Source organism: Neodiprion virginianus, chromosome 4 (genome assembly GCF_021901495.1).
Source record: "Neodiprion virginianus isolate iyNeoVirg1 chromosome 4, iyNeoVirg1.1, whole genome shotgun sequence".
Taxonomy (NCBI): Eukaryota; Metazoa; Arthropoda; class Insecta; order Hymenoptera; family Diprionidae; genus Neodiprion; species Neodiprion virginianus.
The window spans coordinates 41,487,065-41,506,778 of record NC_060880.1 but is presented as its reverse complement, the minus strand read 5'-3'; the positions used below and the strand labels follow the sequence as shown (position 1 = coordinate 41,506,778).

Below are 19,714 nucleotides of genomic sequence, written 5' to 3'. Positions count from 1 at the left end.
TCAGCTACTGAACTGCGCTCGGTTGACAGTCTTTCGATTCTGGTTCCCACACGCGCGTAAATCGCAGTTATCGGTCTGCCCAGTAAGTACGTCTGCGGCGCACAGTCGCAATGTAACGTTCGTTATGCTACAATGACTGTAATCAACGGAAATTTCTATTTTTCTTCACGATATTTTGTGAAATTGAGATGAAACTGGTGTCGGCACGTCGTCGGGATTATTACGAGATGTCATCGCACAGCAAGCTTCGACTATACAACGTGCTTATTCTGAACTTGTTGAAGATCTAATTGGTGCTTGATTTTAATGTTTGATTTCACAACAAATACCAGTAAAACATTGTTGTACTTGGCGGCTTTATTGATGCTTATAATTTTTGCAATGTTCTACAAAACTGTGTGTGGCTTACCAGAAGCTCAGAAATTTTCTCAGAATTATTTCAAGTTGCCTGGCTTCTGATGTAAGCTTCTAATCATATTTCATTGTTTAAATTCATTTCATACTTATTAATATAGTAATTTATAATATCTATATTTACAGATGGTGTTATTATTCTTTGTTATTGTTGTTGTTAATATTGTTAATATTATTATTATCATCATCATTATTCGTGTACATATATTCTAGGGGTATACAAGTAATTTTAAATCACAAATAATTCAAATATTTCGAATAATTAGATTTTCATTTCAACACCCCTAATATGATCGCATATGGTAATATTTTTATTTTTTTTTTCAAACCCGTTTCTGACTTTAAAAATCACCCGCGGAAGGCAAAGGTTTGCATTATTCATTAAGTAAACCCTCTCAAAGTATCACAAATTACTAGTGTTTAACTTTTTGTTGCTTCATTTACTTTAACCTCGTACAGTTATAACGTTATACAATATTATTATGCATATCAATAATCAATTACGGTCCTTTCTCGATGTACAAAACAATATGCTGATGGCCATAATTGCATGCTAGTTTCAAACCTAACGGTGAAAATGAATCGAATCAATTAGTGTACGATGATAATTATACTATTATATAAAATTAGACTCTACTGCTTGCTGCGAAATATGAATTGAATTGCTCAATTGGAATTGGATATAAAACGAATAACTGGACATATTTGTAAAATACATAAGAAACTTCACTCTGATTATCTTTGATGACTCTCCGGAGATTATAGGTGTACTTGCATTGTAGCAAAAGCATCGTGATCGCTATACTTCAGTTTAGTTAGATATCCCTTGACGAGTGGGTGAGGTTGCTTAGGCTGTAGAAAATAATGCTTTACCAGTCGAGACTAACTAGGATGTCGTTATTCGCCTCCAGAGACTGTCACTTCTCGCCATGTTGGCTCCTGTGATTGGGTTACTAATAAGTGGTCCGAAATATCAGATGCCGTTGGACTGAGTGGAGGACTAGGTATTCTACGGGTTACTTGTTCTTCTGCAACTGCTACTGCTGTTGTTCGGTTATTATCCGCTTTATCAGCATCCTCGTCTCCTTCGGTATCCCCGTGATCGACGAGCGAGACCTCGGAAGCGGCTAAACTTGGTTCTTTCGACGTTCCAGAATCTTTATCCCGTAAGGATAATAAACTATCCTTGTTACTGCTACCATCATCATCGCCTATGGCAAGCAATTAGAAAATCTGGTTTGAACTATGCTAACCTGTATGACTGTAGTTATGCACTTACAGTGGTAAAAGACGTGTGCGTGCGTGTGCGTGTGTGTAATTGTACAAAAAATTTTAGTAGGATACCGAAGTGCTATTTAAACAGCTCCATAAGTTGTACAATTAATATAATGGTACCTATTATTGTAGCAGGTGCATGATAGACAAGATATTGGGCATGGAAATAAACAAATTTTTCCGATGTTATTTAAATGGGAAATAGAAAATCGCGATGAGCCAACCTCCAAATTTTAATACTAAGAGATGAAACTAAGACAGCATCCTTTTTTCGTCATTTCGAACAATATTTTCGGCTTGAATGTTTAAAAAAATAGTTGATTTTTTTGACACAGTCCGGTGCAAGAACCAGTTGACGCGATAAATTTTAAGAGTTAGGCACAAGATGTGTGTACGCTATTATATATAAATAATATAGCGTAAATATATGTAAGCATAGCGTCTGGTGCTTGCACATGAGAGTGCACACACATCTTGTGCTTAACTCTTAAAATTTATCGCGTCAACTGGTCGGGTATACGTTATAAAGAAATTCAGCGTTGATTATAAAGACGCCGGTTCGGGGGGTAAATCGAACAAGAGGTCTAACATCAAAAAATGTTTGGCGTAAACTAAACTCATCTCCCACTCGCCGGAGTTGGTTGGACCATATAGGATCTACTGATTGTGACAATTGTTCCTCGAAGTTGCAGGCGCTGCAATTTGTTCCGAATATCAGGAGTTGCAGGCCATCCTACACTTACCGTTCACCGAAAGGCCAGAATTTTCGATTAACGGAAAACAAGAAAGGTTCGCTTGAAACAAATAGTCCCTGAAGCAGCATTGCCACCGAAGAGGCATATAGGGTTTTTGAACGCGCCAACAAAAAACTTTGACAAGAACGGATTAAACACTTGTGATAAAAGTACACGAGTTCCTGCGATACGGAAATATGTTTCACGGAATACAGATACATACCACGAAACAGAAAGAGTCTGCGTAGCGTGAATTAGATTTGCTTCGATAAATAGGGTTCGACAAACGACTAAAAGAAAATTACAAAACGCACCCACTTTACCACCCGTTCTAATAAACTATAGGCGACAACTCATCAGAAATTTGATTGGAACAGAATTGCACTGTTAGTCAGAGCATACGATATGCGCGAACTTTCTTAAGATTTATTGGGGGGAAAAATAATAACGTGGATTTAACCATTATTACCACATGGCCTCAGGACGATGTATAATAAAAGATCAGATAGCGAAATTATACCGATCACTTTATCATCGTCGTCTACAACGACGAGTCGGTGGACCTGAAATGGCAGAAATATCATGATTAGATTTCATGTTGTGTGATACGTACATATACTACAGTGACGACTCATTTCAACACGATCCCACTATTTACCTCAGCTCGTACAATTTTTTCCATTACAGTAAATAATGTTTCATCGAGCTTGCAGCTTTGTACCCCTTCAAACCACTCGTTTCTGTGTTCATTGGCATCTCGTAACGAAACATCTAGATTATTGTAAGTTTTCTCTGCCGCCAAATTCTGAAATAGAAAGCGATTGTGAGCGATGGTGAATATCAGAAAAAATCCAGCTAAACTTGAGCAAAATTATGGAGGAGTCCAATGTGAAAATAAATTGCTTACTATAACGTCGAACTTGGAATAGATGTTGACTAATTTTCCATCGTTGTCTATGATCGGTAACGCCGATACCCGCCTTTCGACGAACTTCTTGAGCGCTAAGATTATGCTAGTTTCTTCGGTAGCTGTTTCTATGTTCTCAAATGTTCCTATCCTTAGCTCTCTCAGCGTTTTACTCATGAAGGAAGGCCTCGGGAGCTCGAGAATCTGGAGCGCAAATCAGTATAAATTAGACATAGAAAATCGTCCTAGAGTAGTAGGATTTTTATACGATTCCCGATATATATACATATATGTTGATATTAAAAGTTAAATCAAATTCGTGAATTAACATACGAACGCTTTCATTTACGCAATTTTATGCATCTGAGCTTTTTTGTGTTCAACTCGACAAAACTATTTATTTTCCATTATTTTCGGTACATTCGGCGACGACTTGTCAAATTTCAAAGAGCAAAAAAAGGTCGTCCTATATTATTTCCATATTATACTTAGATCGCAAAGCGGGCTGTCTTAGAGTTGATGTAGAGAACTCAAATTTTCAGGGAATTATTTTTCTATTATTTGAAAGCACTTGAGCCCGTGGGAACATAAAAATGGTCGATTTCGACGTTGAGATGTATATATATCTCCAAATACCTGAGTTCACGTATCTCAAATGCAAAAAAAAAGGCTCAACAGCCCCATTGTATACACAGTTCTGAACAAAAAGACTGATGCATTTCCATTTGACGCAGAAATAAAGGAATAGCATGAATTCGACGAATTTAGTATTGCGATCCAACTTGTAATGTTTTTTTTTTTTCCTTAGGCGTAATTTACATTTTGACCTTCACACGACGAACCATCACAATATGTACAATTGGTCACGAAACACATAATATACAGACAGGGTGTCACATTTTAATCAATCGAGTCAAACCACTCGAAAACCAACAGTGTGAGTGAAAATGTTTCAGACAAAAGTCGCGAGGTCCGAAGGGGGAAAGAAGACGAGAGTGTCAGATTTTTCGTAAGTGGACCCAAGGACTTGCGTACTTACCACCTAAACTCGACCGGTGATGAGCCGGTCAAGGCTCGTATCTCATCACCGGTCGAGTTTAGGTGGTAAGTATGCAAGTACTTTTTTTTGCAGAATTTGATGCCCTTTCAGAGGCCGATGAACAAAATATACTGTTCCATTAAAAAATAAAACCGAGTTGACCTTCATCTGACCTTGGCGAGTCCACTTACGGAAAATCCGACACTCTCGTCTCCTTTCCCCCTTCGAACCTCGCGACTTTTGTTTGAAACATTTTTCACTCCCACGTTTTGTTTTCAAGACATTTGACTGGATTCATTAAAACGAAAAACCCTGTACATATTCATCAATCTATACTCACGTATAGGAAAAGGAACCTGAGTATTCTCTTATGTGTCAGTATATATAGGACGTTTCCAGTGTCAGGATCAATGACGGGCAAACGATGGATCCTGTTCTTGATGAGGGTGCGAATAGCATCGTACAGGGATGCGTCTGGCCCAATGCTGACGAGCGGATGAACTTGATCCTTCAGAACTTCTACGGTCAATGCATTAAATGATTTTGAAGGAATCTCGAATCAGGTTACTTGAAAGTGTCACTTTGGCCTATCGCGTAAAACCAACTTTATTACACACACGACGAAGCTTGGGGGAAATCTATCGAATGTTTTATGGAATAGCGACAATTCTGGGCCATTTCCAACGAATAACTTTTTCCCACTTATTGAAGCAATTTCGAGAAATTTTATTGAATGGGTAAACATAGTCCGATGGATCCCGCGATTCTTCAAATGTGGTTGAAGTCCTGATAAGTAGTATTTTGGAAGGAGATGGTCAGGTGAAAATTGAATTTACATTCGTCGTACATTTTTTTACGTAATTCTACCGCAGATACTTCTCGTTACAATCCGTGCGTACGTACCAGCTCTTAGAACCCTTCGGTATTACATTTTTTCAATAATATTTCGCAAAATTGCTGAACTGAAAGGGAAAATATTCATGTGACATTTTTAAGTTTAAAAGTGGCTTAAAATTATTGCCATCCTGTAGGGCAGAATATTTTAGATTAATTTCGAACTTTTCGAAGTAGACAAATTATTTTGAACTTAGGCAAATGATGAAATCCCAAATAAAAAATAGTTTTAGAAGACATTTAGGAAAGTATGAATGCCTCTTAGAGTTGGGACAGTGATAAGACAAGGGGATCCGAAATGGTCTAGCCGAAATGTCAGCCGAGTGGACATGTAATACGCCATATTCTCTAGGCAAATTTTGGAGTAAAAATGTTAGGTACCTACACATCGCCTACGTCGGTCTCAGTCGTAGCTAATATTCAATAAATAACCCCGTATGCAGATATATAATTATAATACTTACTTCTCCAGGTATCGAGTTCATGTTCTTCGAGCTCATCCATTGTAACGGATGGACTGGTGTAATACATTTGTAGAATTTTTATGAAATCTGTGATCGTCAGCATTCCCACGAACTCTTGCCGAGAACTGTCCCACAACGGAGCCGCCCTTACACCTGCGATTCGAGTGAATAATTACATTATAACATACAATTTGGTTTCATTCGCGGTTTTAGTAATTAGGTACATACTTTTGATTCTCGACACTCTGCACAAAATTAATATACTATACCGGGTTTCAGATACTAGAAGCGAATTGGACGAAATCGCTTTTCACAATCTACCCGTATACGCGTATTGTATATGGGATAATACGATATTCCCGGTACGGTAGGCTGTTCGATCGGGGAGACACGGGAATGATTTTAGTGAAATATCAAAATAATCGGATGTGCAGTATCTTTATGTTGAATATATATTGCACGTATACTGTAATATGCAGATGCCAATAAATTGATATTATATGTAACTCATTTCAAAAGCGTCTTTATACCACATACAAACATACATTAATGGGGCGTCTTTATTACACCAATTATTGGCAAACATTCCGGAGCCGAAATTCCGTTTTTTCTGCAATTCTGTTAAATCATCTTGTAGTAAGTGCCGAGGGGGGGGCAATTCAACAACTTTCAGACATTTAGATCTTGCGGTCAAAGAGAAACGGTTTGTCAGTTTTTTTAAATTGAAAAAATTAATTTTTCACATTCAAACTTGTATCGTATCCATGTCGCTGAGATAACATGTCGTGTAATGTGTTTTAAATATAGAAAAGTCTGTTCCAAGCTGGGTCATCATGAATCGCAAAGTCCGAAAAAACATTTTTTTTTCACAACAAAATGTGTCCTTTTTCTCAATGCACGACAACTCTCGCCTCAAGTTTGATATCTTCATCTGGAAGCTGGTGGTATTTTTTTACATAAAAAAAACTCAACTCTTCGGAAGATGCCGGAGAGGGTAACACGGGGGAAGGTACGATTAATTTTATCAAGCCTAAAATGTTTGTGGTATCGGCGAAAGATTTTTAATTTGTTAACATATGAAGCAAAATATCTTTATATTATCCGTATTTGTAGGAATATATTTCACTGCAAAATTAAGGCTGCGCAATTGATCGATTAATTGTAGACTTCGATAATAATTAATTCAACGGGCCGATTAATGGATTAATTACTTTTTTCGATCGGTTTCTTTTTTCAATTAATCGAATAATCAAAGAAACTGATAATTCGTTTAATAGTAAAATCGATTGTTCGATCAATCGCACGCCCTAACTTGTAATGAAATACATTTTTAGAAGTGTGTGCTTTTTTCTTCTTTTTTTTTCCAAGCTTTTAGATTATACTTCAGATTAGTTGGGTCGAAAAATTTGAAAGAAAATTGCGATTGCATTTTCCGTCGTGTACATTCACACAAAAAATTATAAAGCCAATCTGAGACATTAACGTAGAATGTTGATCGAGATGTCACGGAATGCTCCGTAAATTATGAATGTTTTACTGAAATAAAAAAAAATGTTCATGCTTTATAAAACGAATCGCATAGCTTCCACCGTAATTCTATTATCAGCACTGCCCGAAAAAATCAGTTTCCTGTATAAAAACTTTCTAGCTTTCAGATAAAAATATGGAATTTGAGAATAATTTCGGGAATATTAAAATATACGGCTTGTTGTGCAGAAACGATTCCTTTTTCACGGTTTGTGAGGATCCAGCTTCAAACGGATTCTACAATCGCTGAGATTATACTTCTGTGCATCCAAAGCACCTCAGATTACATTTTTTTCCCACAATAAGTACACGACGAAAATTCGAATGTGAAAGCTCATTACGCGGGTATGTAAAATAAAAAGTGTTTATTATAGTAACGACAACGCCGATTGAATGATGTATATGTGTATACTATGTATGCACATTGTACATCGCAGATTGCACAGTATGTATTAATATGCGAAGCGTGAACAATAAGATAGTAGTATCTTAACTTGTTATAGTTATCATTAACTCACCATTATAAACCAAAGCGAAGAAGGCCTTTTTAACGAGCAGCTGGGTGTCAAATACAACGAGTTTGGCACTGGTAGGTATCAGATCGTAACATTTGTGAAATTTGAAGAACTTTACAAAGATCTGTGATTCGTCTTCCTCTGGAATCCAAAAGATTTTATAATATATAGCAACTTTTTCTCATTACGTCGCGACATGTTATGTTTTTATACTTATATTGACGAGCAATGACAAACAACTGTGACAAGAATGGTCATGCAGACGATGACAATTAGACATACTCTGCGGAAAGAACTGTAATGTAACTTGTGCCATTATGTTTAACGGAATATAAGTCGTGTGAATTATACTCTATTTGCATCTGCGCACGGCTGTTTATGCGACACGTGTAATTGTACGCATATACATAATATACGTTCATGTATTCACGATACGCAAGGTGAAAAATGGACTTTAAAGGCAGAAACGTTTCGGGTAAAAGTTTTACGATTTTCAGGGTGCCCTAAGAATTATAAAATTAGACGATGCTATCGAAAATTTCAAGGAACGCAGTGAGAAGAGGTGAAGGGCACTTCCGATTTTTTGATGGTGTAACACTATCGTTTCATTAGATACGATCAAACCTGGATTCGAGACGGATACGGTGGACAAAAAAAAAAAAATTTAAATAACATCAAATTGAATGACTTCCGAAAACTGTGAATTGATGGTATTTTTTCATGTTCTTCTGGATTCCGTCTGAATTATTCGAAATATCGAGAGAATACTCAGGGAGTATAGTGCGCTTTCTGCAAGTTGGTAATTACATTCCCCGTTTGACAGAATCATCCGTTATTCTCGTTTTGCCAATAGGTACGACATAAATGGAGACTTTTAATTTTACACGAAGCATTTTATTTCTGCGGCTGTGGCAGATCTCATACTCACGACCGATGTAACGGCGTTGTAAATTACAATAGCCTGCGCCTGCAGTCACGCATCGTTTTAGCTCTGCTCACTCGTCTGTGCTCACCAGCTCTACTATACTTGTTGTGTGAGGATGAAGTTGGTAACGTTACTGTAACGATGCATGTTTAAGAAAAATCGTTTCTTCCCAACTTTGGGAACGTCTGAAATTTAGTAAGCCATGATAAAAAGAATATACACATATTTTGACAAGCCAACTCCTTGAAAATCATTCTAAAATTGTGCGATAAGGACTTTTTCCTTGACGTTTCGTTACGTTGACGTTACTAACTTTAACATCATCTTGCGCGAGCAGTAGAAAAGATACCCGAACTGTTTGAGAAAAGAATGCAATGGCTCACTGAAAAATATGAAATTCTCAAGGAACTCCGTATATTCTCACCATGGCCCCGGTGTAAAACTCCCTGCGAAAGCCATGGATATTTCATACGTATGTACGATAAGCCCTGTTACAGAATACATTGTACAACGAAATGAATAGTCACGTATATTAATGTCTCTCCCTATCTCGGCGATGATATTGTAAAACCGTATTCGGCTTACAGCGCAAAGGACGATAAATTGCAGGTCCTACAATCAGCGTGCCGGTTTTCACAAAGTGACTTTACCTTCAGAGGGCCAGCATAATGGCGGGAGATAATACGCATCTGATATTTACCTATTTAATGTGTAGGAGATGTGCGATTTTTTTTTTATCTGTATACTATACGCATATTTGTAATTACATACATCCAGAGGCCGTTTAGGGACCGAGCGGCGCGTGGTCGCGTGTTCTCGAAATAGGTGACACTGCGCTCGCTACATAAGTCAAAATCCGTTTTAGCAGTTTGATTTGGTTTTTTCCTTCTTTTAAACGATTGAGACTAAGGATTTCTGTTAGGAAAGCTATCGGGTTGGCATTGGAACAACAGAGAACTTTTCTTTCAATAAGGAGTGTAAAATGGAAGTTTAAAAATTGGACGAGATTTTTTTTTTTTTATTTAAACATATATACAGAACGAATTTGTAACGACTGAATAGTTTGACGCGCATGCGCTAAAATTCGAGAGCAGGAGCAGTAGTTTTGTCAGGGCGACTAACATTCATAAATGTGACAATGACTCCCTATATCTCACGTCGCGTCGGTTCACCGCCAGTGATTTGAACATAACTCGTATAGAATTCAACTCGCATTTTGCTTCGGACCGAAAACAAGGTAGCCGGAAGGGGAAGGGATTAACGAATATTACTGTACGTGCATCCACTAACAACAATGCCACGTAGTTGCGGAAATTGAAATATATGTGGATCGAGTTCGTATACCTGTCATATCGTGGCCGTTGCCAGACCCGCATTCAAGACCGTGGCTCCGATCGAAAACTTGTGCTTATGATTGGCGATGGCGGTGACCGCGTGACTCGGAACGGGCCCTTTCGAGAGATGTTTCCGGTGTGAGATTATACAAAAAATAAAAATATATTTAACTCTGGGAATCTGGCTTCACCAGACCGACGTCCGATTTTCCTTTTTTACAACAATTAAATGATAGATGATCGGTTCACTAGCCGTACAATCCCTACAGGGCGAAATTACGATGGTCTTAGCAACTTATCTTCTCCAGATGCCTCGTCGATCGTTGGCTCTTTCTTTTAAACTCCATTTCTAACTCTCGTCGTTCGGTCGCTACGACCTCGTCATCACGCACTATCGGCATGTTTGTTTTGATTTCTTCTGTACACCTATTTGAAAAATTGTAACGCTTAAATTTCTGCTTAGCTATTCTACCCAATTTTGTCACGTAGATTTCAGTACGCTTTTCTTCCATACGCCTTATCACGATTTATAACAAATTAATCTTTTGTTTATTATATATTAGCGTCGGTTTCGTGCCATAAGTTGGGCGCCATTGTCAGATTATACAAAAAACAAAAATATATTTAATTCTGGGAATCTGGCTTCACCAGACCGACGTCCGATTTTCCTTTTTTAGAACAATTAAATAATAGATGATCGCTTCACTGGCCGTACAATCCCTACAGGGCGAAATTACGATGGTCTTAGCAGCTTATCTTCTCCAGATGCCTCGTCGATCGTTGGCTCTTTCTCTTTCTCTCCGGGGACGTTGAAGAGATTAGTCGCGTGCCACTTTGTAATAACTGGAGAAGGAGGAAGGGAGGGTAACGTGGACTGGATACCGACGGCCCATCCCGATCGAGTTGAACACCGGAAGATTCCACAAATTAATTCTCCGCCAAATCACCGTCCGAGAGTCCCCGGAGTTTAAAAGAAAGAGCCAACGATCGACGAGGCATCTGGAGAAGATAAGTTGCTAAGACCATCGTAATTTCGCCCTGTAGGGATTGTACGGCAAGTGAACCGATAATCTATCATTTAATTGTTGTAAAAAAGGAAAATCGGACGTCGGTCTGGTGAAGCCAGATTCCCAGAGTTAAATATATTTTTGTTTTTTGTATAATCTCACACCGGTATACGTTATACATCGTAGTGGCCATAAAGCATCTTGTTCCCTAACTCATATCCACATATATTTATAGTGCCGAAGCAAGAAAAGAAGCCTTTGTTGAATGCACTGTGAAATATTCTTCATTTACTATTATGTGGCACTTTAAAAAAATTTACGAAATTTAGTGTGTATTTTTTTTTTAATTCCGGTCAATGCGGTATTACTCGACCTTGCACGATCAAATTTATATTATACCTTTGAAGAGAATCCATGCAAGCTCATCTTCGAGGGGTGGATTCTCTACTTCGAATTCTTTTATCAGGTCCTTCGAGTATACGGGATCGTCGTCTTCCTGACTCCACCATGCACTCGCTACCTGCCTTAGCACCGCACGAACACCTTCACTGTCCGAATAATAATGCAGCGCCAGCATTTCTTGCCAAAATCATCACTGATCACCGGAAAATTTTTTTATTTCATTGATAAGCTTACTTTCCGCGGGTATGTAACAGTACAAGTAACAATCAGCCTAAATATGAACGGACGATCGGTAGAATTCAACAAGGTGACAGATTAATGATTATCTTGCGTTACCTTATTACCAATATTTTCTACGCGATATTTCTTCTGTTTTACTTTATTATGCTCATTATTACTACTACTACTACTACCACTACTGATACATCATCATCATCATCATCGTCGTCATCGTCATCGTCATCGTCATCGTCGTCATCGTCATCATCATCATCATCACCACGATCATCTTCGCGTGTCTGTTGCTACTGTTTCTTCACGCGCACGCTAATATGAAGACGCACACGTGCAGTTATTAAAATTGAAATGATCTGTATACCTACCTATATTCCTCGTATATTATAGTTTCTCTATTCATACGTACTTTCCAACAGTCTAATTTGTATCCGAGTCAATAGAATTTGTGACGTAAATGTGACGTAGAAAGGGTGCGGGTAAAAAATCAGAAAAAACAAAAATCAGAATGGTCAGAATTCCGAACATAAATATATCGAAAACTCATAATCACGAAAGAACAAAGTGGTAAATTTTCATCAAGCCAGAAATAATGGAAATAGAATATAACGGTATCGAAATTTGAAGTTACAGAATTTAGAATACACAACTGGTGAAAATTCCGAAAGGCCATTAGCGGAATGAGGCAAATGCGATTGCTCACAAAGGCAAATAAATAACGTATACAGGCACACGAAAACAAATTCGAACTCAGTGGTGATGAGAGAAATTAACGACAACAGAGTCAGGGCGGCTAGGTGGTCTGGTGGAGTAAGGCTCCGGCTAAGCATCTCTAGACGCCAGGTTCGATTCCTGGCTCCGTCGTTAATTTTTCGAAATCACCAAATTTCCGAATTCACATTCTTCAACAATTTTCTTCTCGTGATTAATGACATGCATATCCGCATATCATTTAATAGACGTCTTTTGCCCGTCTTGCGTGGCTTCTCATTAGAAGTAAGAATTCAAATGTAAACATATCATCTACACACTACATTCTTTAACAGTGCTTGAAGAGACGAATTTCTTAATGCAAATGAATAACCTTCGGATGGATCATAAAGTAGAATTTTCATCTATTCGAATTCATAAATGCGAAGGATCAAGAATCAGAACGGTTAGAACTCGGAGTAGTAATCTCACACAAGGCTCGGAATATATGTAGAATTGCAGCATATCAGAATCGTTAAAATGAAGAATCGCAATATATCAGAAGAGTCAATAACTTACATCATATTAGAAGCCACGAAATATAAGTTTATGATAAACAAAAGTCGTATTCAATCTTTTAATGAGATAAAACTATTGCAGATGAGAAGGTACGCCCGATGCACCTAAGAATTTGTTTGATTCTGTTATGTGAAACATTTTACAAGTCAAAATAGACTAGTTGGATTGACTTTGAATGTGAAATTCTGGTGCTAAGCCATTCTATACGGTTACTTTCGGAATACTGATCTTTCCGAGTTGTACGATTCTGAATAATAAACCGTTCTACATTCTGGATATCGGTTTTCCGCCGTTTCTAGATGATAAAGTTCTAACTTTTATTTTTATAATATTTGGACATCTGATAATATGAAACTTTCTACAAATTCATTCTCTACAATATTGACTCTATACATATACATTGTTAAATTCTGCATCTCGGAATTCTTGGATTAACGTTGTCTTACGTAAGTGGGTTCGGATAATAGAGCCCTCTGCTAAATACATTTTAGGTAAACTGCAGCTTTTGATCGGGCACCATTCGGGACTTAAGATTTCTGATTGTATCTGTTCTCTCATACTTGTTATTCGAGCTTATTAAATTCGGAATATTGGCCATTCTGACATTCGGTTTTTCTCATTTCTTACACCCATTTCATAGAAATTGATTTACTGCAAAAACGATTATAGAAAGCCTGCAACTGTAAACCTTCACGGTTGCACTTTAATTATTCAATTTTCTGTTTCACGGTACTTCTTTCTCTAACTTGTTACCGTATCTGTAACACATTAGATTACCATTCGCCGCAAACAAAAATGGCGTCAAGATAACTGATCGAAAAGCTGAGCCGTTGCAGGCGGACTGACGCATCATATCGATTATTTGTGTATAGTCCGGGGCATTTAGATCAAAATCAGCGGTAATAAAGAAATTTTCGGAGACAGCAGATATCGAGATGCGGTTTTCTGCATTGTGTTCAGGAAGGTCCCAGGAAAAAAGTCTATATCGTCTGGTGGGGCCATTTTTCGAAAAATGCATTTTGCAATTGCATAATTACTTGCAATATTATGAGAACGACTGGAAACTCGGAAAAATCGCTCGGAAATCGTAACTCGGGGGTTTTTGGGGATGCTGAATTCAATTCTGGCGTTAGAATCATCCGGGGGCGTTCGGGGGTAGCTCTGCGGGGGCGCCCGGGGGGTGATTGGGGGGAAAATTGCAGCGTCCATGAGAACAGACGAAAATCGTTACTCGTGGGTTTTCGGGGATGCCGAATTCAACTCTGGCATTAGAATTATCGGGGGGTATAAATTATAAACATTTAATTTAATCTTGAATCATATTACATATATTATAAACAAATTGCTTCCGGTTGCTCTACGGGAAAAGGTAATGGAGAAAGTGAAAAATCACAAATTCTAGTCCCATATTTTTTCTCTCCAGTCGGTACAGAAGATTTCTGTTCACGCCGGTACCCGCGGTAACGATACTGTACTCTCTTGATAGTTTTGGCGCCTTTTTCGAATCCAGTTTTCAGGCAGGAAAGATTTCCGAACCATTTTTTTTTTATAATATGTGTAATATGATTAAATATTGAATTAAAATTTTTATAATTTATACCCCCCGATAATTCTGATGCCACAGTTGAATTTTGCATCCTCAAAAACCCCCGAGTAACGATTTTCGTCTGTTTTCATGGACGCTGCAATTTTCCCCCCAATCACCCCCCGGGCTCCCCCGCAGAGCCACCCCCGAACGCCCCCGGATAATTCTAACGTCAGAATTGAATTCAGCATCCGCAAAAACCCCCGAGTAACGATTTCCGAGCGGTTTTTCCGAGTTTCCAGTCGTTCTCATAATATTGCAAGTAATTATGCAATTGCGAAATGCATTTTTCGAAAAATGGCCCCATTAGACGATATAGACTTTTTTCCTGGGACCTTCCTGAACACAATGCAGAAAACCGCATCTCGATATCTGCTGTCTCCAAAAAATTCCGATTTATTTCCTATCTTCCCTGGACTAGAAAGCAAATGCTGCGTAATACATACATACATAAGTGTCACTATGTCACGCCCATCTGTATGCTACCTATGATATTGTGAAAGAAAAGTTGCTGGTGGCAGTAAATGATTAATCGGAGCCAGACAAGTTAAACTGTACTTCTGTGTTTTGATTGCCCGGTGGTTTGAAACCGCGACCAAGAAATATCGTACGGTCACATCACCACTGTATGCGTATATAGGTAACTAGGAACATATAGGATATTAACCAAATTCTCTTAGCGTTCATTTTATTTAGCTAGATTTTAATCAGTATCAATACAATTTATATAATACCTATAATAGACAAATCAGACGTTTGGAGTAAGATATTTTGAGCTGACTGAATTCGGCATTTGATGCACCCGATCGAAGCTAATTAGCGCGTGACCCTCGGATCAACTCGTCGGTTCAACCACCATTTTTCAACAGTCAAATAAAGTTTGATCGAATTGACCGTCATACATGTCAAAGTTTGAAAACTTTCGGGCAACTAGCCGATAAAGTATCGTGATTTATTGACTTCCCGGAAAGAAATTAATACATATCTCATTAGATCCAAATTTTGTTTATTTCACCTGATTCAACCATACATGATTTCTATGTGTAGGTTCTGGGTGTCATAGGTCCAAGAGAAAACACTGTCAAATACTTGATGTTTGAGCCGTTTGAGGGGGGGGGGGGGGGGGGGGCCTCCTCAGAAGCTGATTGAATATATTTATAAAAATTATAAATTATGCAAAAAAATACTACCAGCGAAAGGGAGTTCAGCCGTTCTCCCTGATGTGAGTATTCTTAACGTTTTTCTACGTTCCTGCTGTTTTTTCTATTTATGAAATTAGTTTTTTTTTTTTTTTTTTCTTACCTAATGAATGAAAACCACGGATAATTCAAATTTGATATATATTTCTTCCAGAATTTAATTTCAAGCAAAGGCTAGCACTGCGGAGTACAGTTTCGCTAGTGGCCTTATTTGTCCGATAAATCAGTAAACCGATTTCTATAAAACTGCAGTAGGGTGACTGCACCCGCAAATGAGCAGCCAACGGTAAATGAACAAACTGCAGATAAGTATACCTATATGGGTATATGGGCGTGAACATGGTTGTTTATTCACTGATGCATTTACCTAACTAAGTTCAATGGAACACTGCGGACGTTGAGAAATACCACCGAGCAACCGGACCTCGTCAAAATTATAGTGTCAATATGTACGATCATGCGTCGCACCAAACTGCAAGTACGAGTATATTTTCAGCGTACGCTCTTCTCGAAACTAAATTATCTGACGGCGAATAAGGATAGCCAGGGATCGTTTGGTATTTACAATACTCAGTCAATTTTGGCAGCTAGATCAAAAAAAGAGCACCGCATTCGACAATTGAAATTCCAAATTTCATCAACTATACACGCTAGCTTTGGATTTAAAGGGAAGTAGCGAACACAAGTATATCCTTCATTCCTTTTATTTACCATTTTTTTCAATAAGGATGCCAACATAGTCAAAGACCGCGGATAGCGGGAACCACAATCGTGGATTATTTCTACCATCGACGTAACGAATTTGCGGCCATCAGTTTTTGCACATTTCCCGATACCTGTTACGCTCATATATATTCAAACTGTAAGAATAATTGGAAACAATGAGAAATATCATAATATTTACATTAACACGTTGCGGGGACTTCTTTTTGTTACGTGTCAAGTACGGGGCGTCACATTGCAGGTTCTTATAGTTGTGTTCGATGGTGGAAATTTTGATTTCTTCAAACTTGAAGAATAAAAGAGGCATGCCGTTTCGTGGGTGGAAAATCGAAATCGTCGGGTATGGGCGTAGATGCATGCGTGTGCGAATTATATGCTCGGACACCGGCGTAACCGCGTAGGGTATAGACTTGTAGCGGTATAGCCGGTTAGTATACGTACATCACGATCTTTTCCCCTGCACCCTACGGATTCTCCTATGTATAGTATACGTATTTGCGTATAAGATTCACGTTGTACGCGTGTCTGCATGCGCATTCGCACAACACGCCGCGCACCGGCATAAGACGTAGCGCGTACAGTTGCAAGTATTCGGCTGGTATACGGCACGCGTGTACGTACATGTGTTACGTATGTTCATACATCCACCCGCCCTATGCAGCATGCTCAATTCTGATCTGGCGCTGTACAGCGTCATGTCCTATTGCGATGGAAACAGAATTCGAAACACGCCCGCCCATCGGTCCGTCCAGGGTACATATTGCCAATGCGTAGGTGCTATATTGTACAGTTCTATTACACCGAAGTCGAGCAGAGGCACGTACGATGGACAGATATATATATATACGTGTAATTATAGGCATGCGCCAAGCACAGGCAATACGTATGTATGCATGTATTTATGTATTGCAAGGTAATGAGGAACGGTTGGGCCGGATTGTAAATTTATAACACGCATAATATTATACAGGTATATGCGGGTAATTGCACCCCCTTCCCACCATACTCTTATCGCTCGTGTTACCGTATTCGCGTGTATTTGAGGTTGGTCGCGGTATTTGACCATTTACCGAGAGTTGTAAATCAGCGCCGGTTCGCACTACATCTGTCACAGCTGAGAAGCCTGCAAAACGCGGCCGTTATACATCGGGCACGAAAAGCAAAGCTCCCGGCTGAGCTTCCGAGCTGATCGTGAATGACTGACCGTCCCGACGCTGGGGCGAATAGGTAGACGATCCTCTCTCTCTCTCTTCTTCCACCAAACTCTGCCGAGAATAGCAGCGCGGAAGGCAGAAGGCAGAAGCGGAGGGTTGTATGCCAAAAAATATATCCCAGCCGTATAAGCCCCCCCCCCCCAGCAAAACTTTCGGCTGCTACACCTATAGCCTCGTCTGATGCTTAAAGGTCTGATGCAGGGTCCAAATGGAGATACCTTCGCTGAGACGGTTGCCTTGCTCTCCGTTAGACAGCGGAATCTCGAACGCGAATGGATTCAAGTGTCGTCTAATATATATGAATATCGAAACCCTGAATAATTTTTGAATTAACGGCAAACATCCAAATGACATTGGAGGAAATTTATAGGACCCGAAATAATTCAACTTTTGAAAGAGTGGGAAATTTCTTCACACGCTCGGGGGTGGGGTGAAAATCTTGAGTAGCAATCACAGTTAAGCGAATGCTGGTTTAAAAGTTGTTTTCCAGCAAAATATACACACCAATTTTCAGCTTGGTTCATACAGTCAACCGAAATGGCAGTAAAACAAAGAATTAATTGAAATTTATTCTGAGCTCCGTTCAATAAGCGCATTCAAAATGGTGGTCGATTTCGATTTCCCCCTTCTCCCGTAAGATGGCACAACTACCTGTAGCTATCCGGCAGGGGCGGCTGGCTGACACATGCGTGGGTGGGGTCCGGAAGGTGATTTTTGTATTCAGATACTATTTTGGATGCGCTCGAACAGAAATCGAGCAGAAATTGTGTTTAAAAAAATTGACCTCTTGTTCGAACGGTATTTTGGATGTGATGTAACAATCAATCTGGAATTTGGCGAGCATTACTTATTCCGCTTGAAAAGATCTTCCAGCCGAGCCGTCACCCGAGTCGCACTAGTCATTTCATATTTTCACTTTGTCCCCCATTTCCACCACCTGAATGTGGGAGGAGATTGCCCACCGTTTTAAAAGCTAGATTGTTTGAACCCACAAATTTTTCCATAATTACATTTGGATATCTGCATTTGTTCAAAAGTTATTCAAGGGTCAACGCCGCGGTCCGTTTGACGCATCCTGTATAGGTATCGCCAATTTTGCCAAATTTCCCGACTGTTTTCATCGCTAGAGAAACATTCGCATTTCGTTGAAAAATAAGGAACAAAAATATTTCAGATGCCACATTGACTATCATTGTATTTTTTTGCACATCAACTGTTCTGCGTACAAGATTTTCTACTTTCACCGCAACCCAAGTCATATAGAGAAAACTGGTCTTTGAGTATCGCGTTCATCGTACATATTTGGTTTTAGATGAGAACGAAGCTTACAAGTGTAAAAAAAATGTTAAATCGTTAATTTCACAATTGTTCACTTCCGTTGAAGTTGGCCTGCTTTTCTTACAGCTCCAGCAGAATGGTTTCCGAGCTCTGATATATTAAGCCTAATTGCTGATTTGAGAGGAGAAGGGCAGAGTCAAACGCTACGCGTGTACATCTGTACCGAAAGAATGTCAAACATAGACGCTTGCGCGGTGAAGAAAATGGCTGTCGGCTATTTTATAAATACATTTGGGCGGCGTATAAATATGTTATCCTAAGGCGCTCCCAGGCGACTCGTGAGAAAGTATTCGCAATTCGTGTATCAATCCAAGTTGCGGCGGTGATGCGATGATACGACGACCCTGCCAAGGACTTACTTATGCATGTACATGACGATCTTCGGACGGTAAAAAAAACTATAGTCTTAAGCCTGGTGTGAAATTTATGGGGTGATTCGTCTCAATTGAGGGGATCCGAACGGGTCGTTGCAGGATACTCGCTACCATCGCCATTTCAACTTAAGATAATGAATACGAATTATGAGTTTTACAAACACCGCACTAGGTATACATCACGTACAATGTAACAGTGTTCTTTCATATCACCATAATCGAAGCACTTGTTTTCGAAGTGATGCACTTTGAATTTTCTCTGTAAAATTTTGTCGAGAATGCGGGGACATCTCGTTCATAGTAGCAGCAAAATTTCTTCTAATTTGCAAATATTGGCATGA

At 39.0% G+C, this 19,714-nt stretch overlaps 1 protein-coding gene across 4 annotated transcripts in view; it reads right to left on the bottom strand.

Moving 5' to 3' along the window:
• Positions 1-337: 337 nt before the first annotated feature.
• Positions 338-19,714, bottom strand: part of LOC124302323 (dentin sialophosphoprotein) — a 74,704-nt gene continuing 55,327 nt past the window's right edge. Inside the window, exons 10-17 of one of the 4 annotated variants that reach the window (XM_046758380.1) lie at positions 7,773-7,910; positions 5,728-5,880; positions 4,710-4,888; positions 3,331-3,534; positions 3,082-3,228; positions 2,893-2,986; positions 1,435-1,625; positions 338-1,353 (exon numbers count right to left, since the gene is read on the bottom strand). In XM_046758380.1, the coding sequence (XP_046614336.1) occupies positions 1,312-1,353; positions 1,435-1,625; positions 2,893-2,986; positions 3,082-3,228; positions 3,331-3,534; positions 4,710-4,888; positions 5,728-5,880; positions 7,773-7,910 (1,148 nt within the window). In that variant the 3' untranslated portion in view covers positions 338-1,311. Of the gene's footprint in view, positions 1,626-2,892; positions 2,987-3,036; positions 3,229-3,330; positions 3,535-4,709; positions 4,889-5,727; positions 5,881-7,772; positions 7,911-19,714 lie in introns of all 4 variants that reach the window. The other 3 variants (XM_046758379.1, XM_046758381.1, XM_046758382.1) reach the window with 3 other exon arrangements.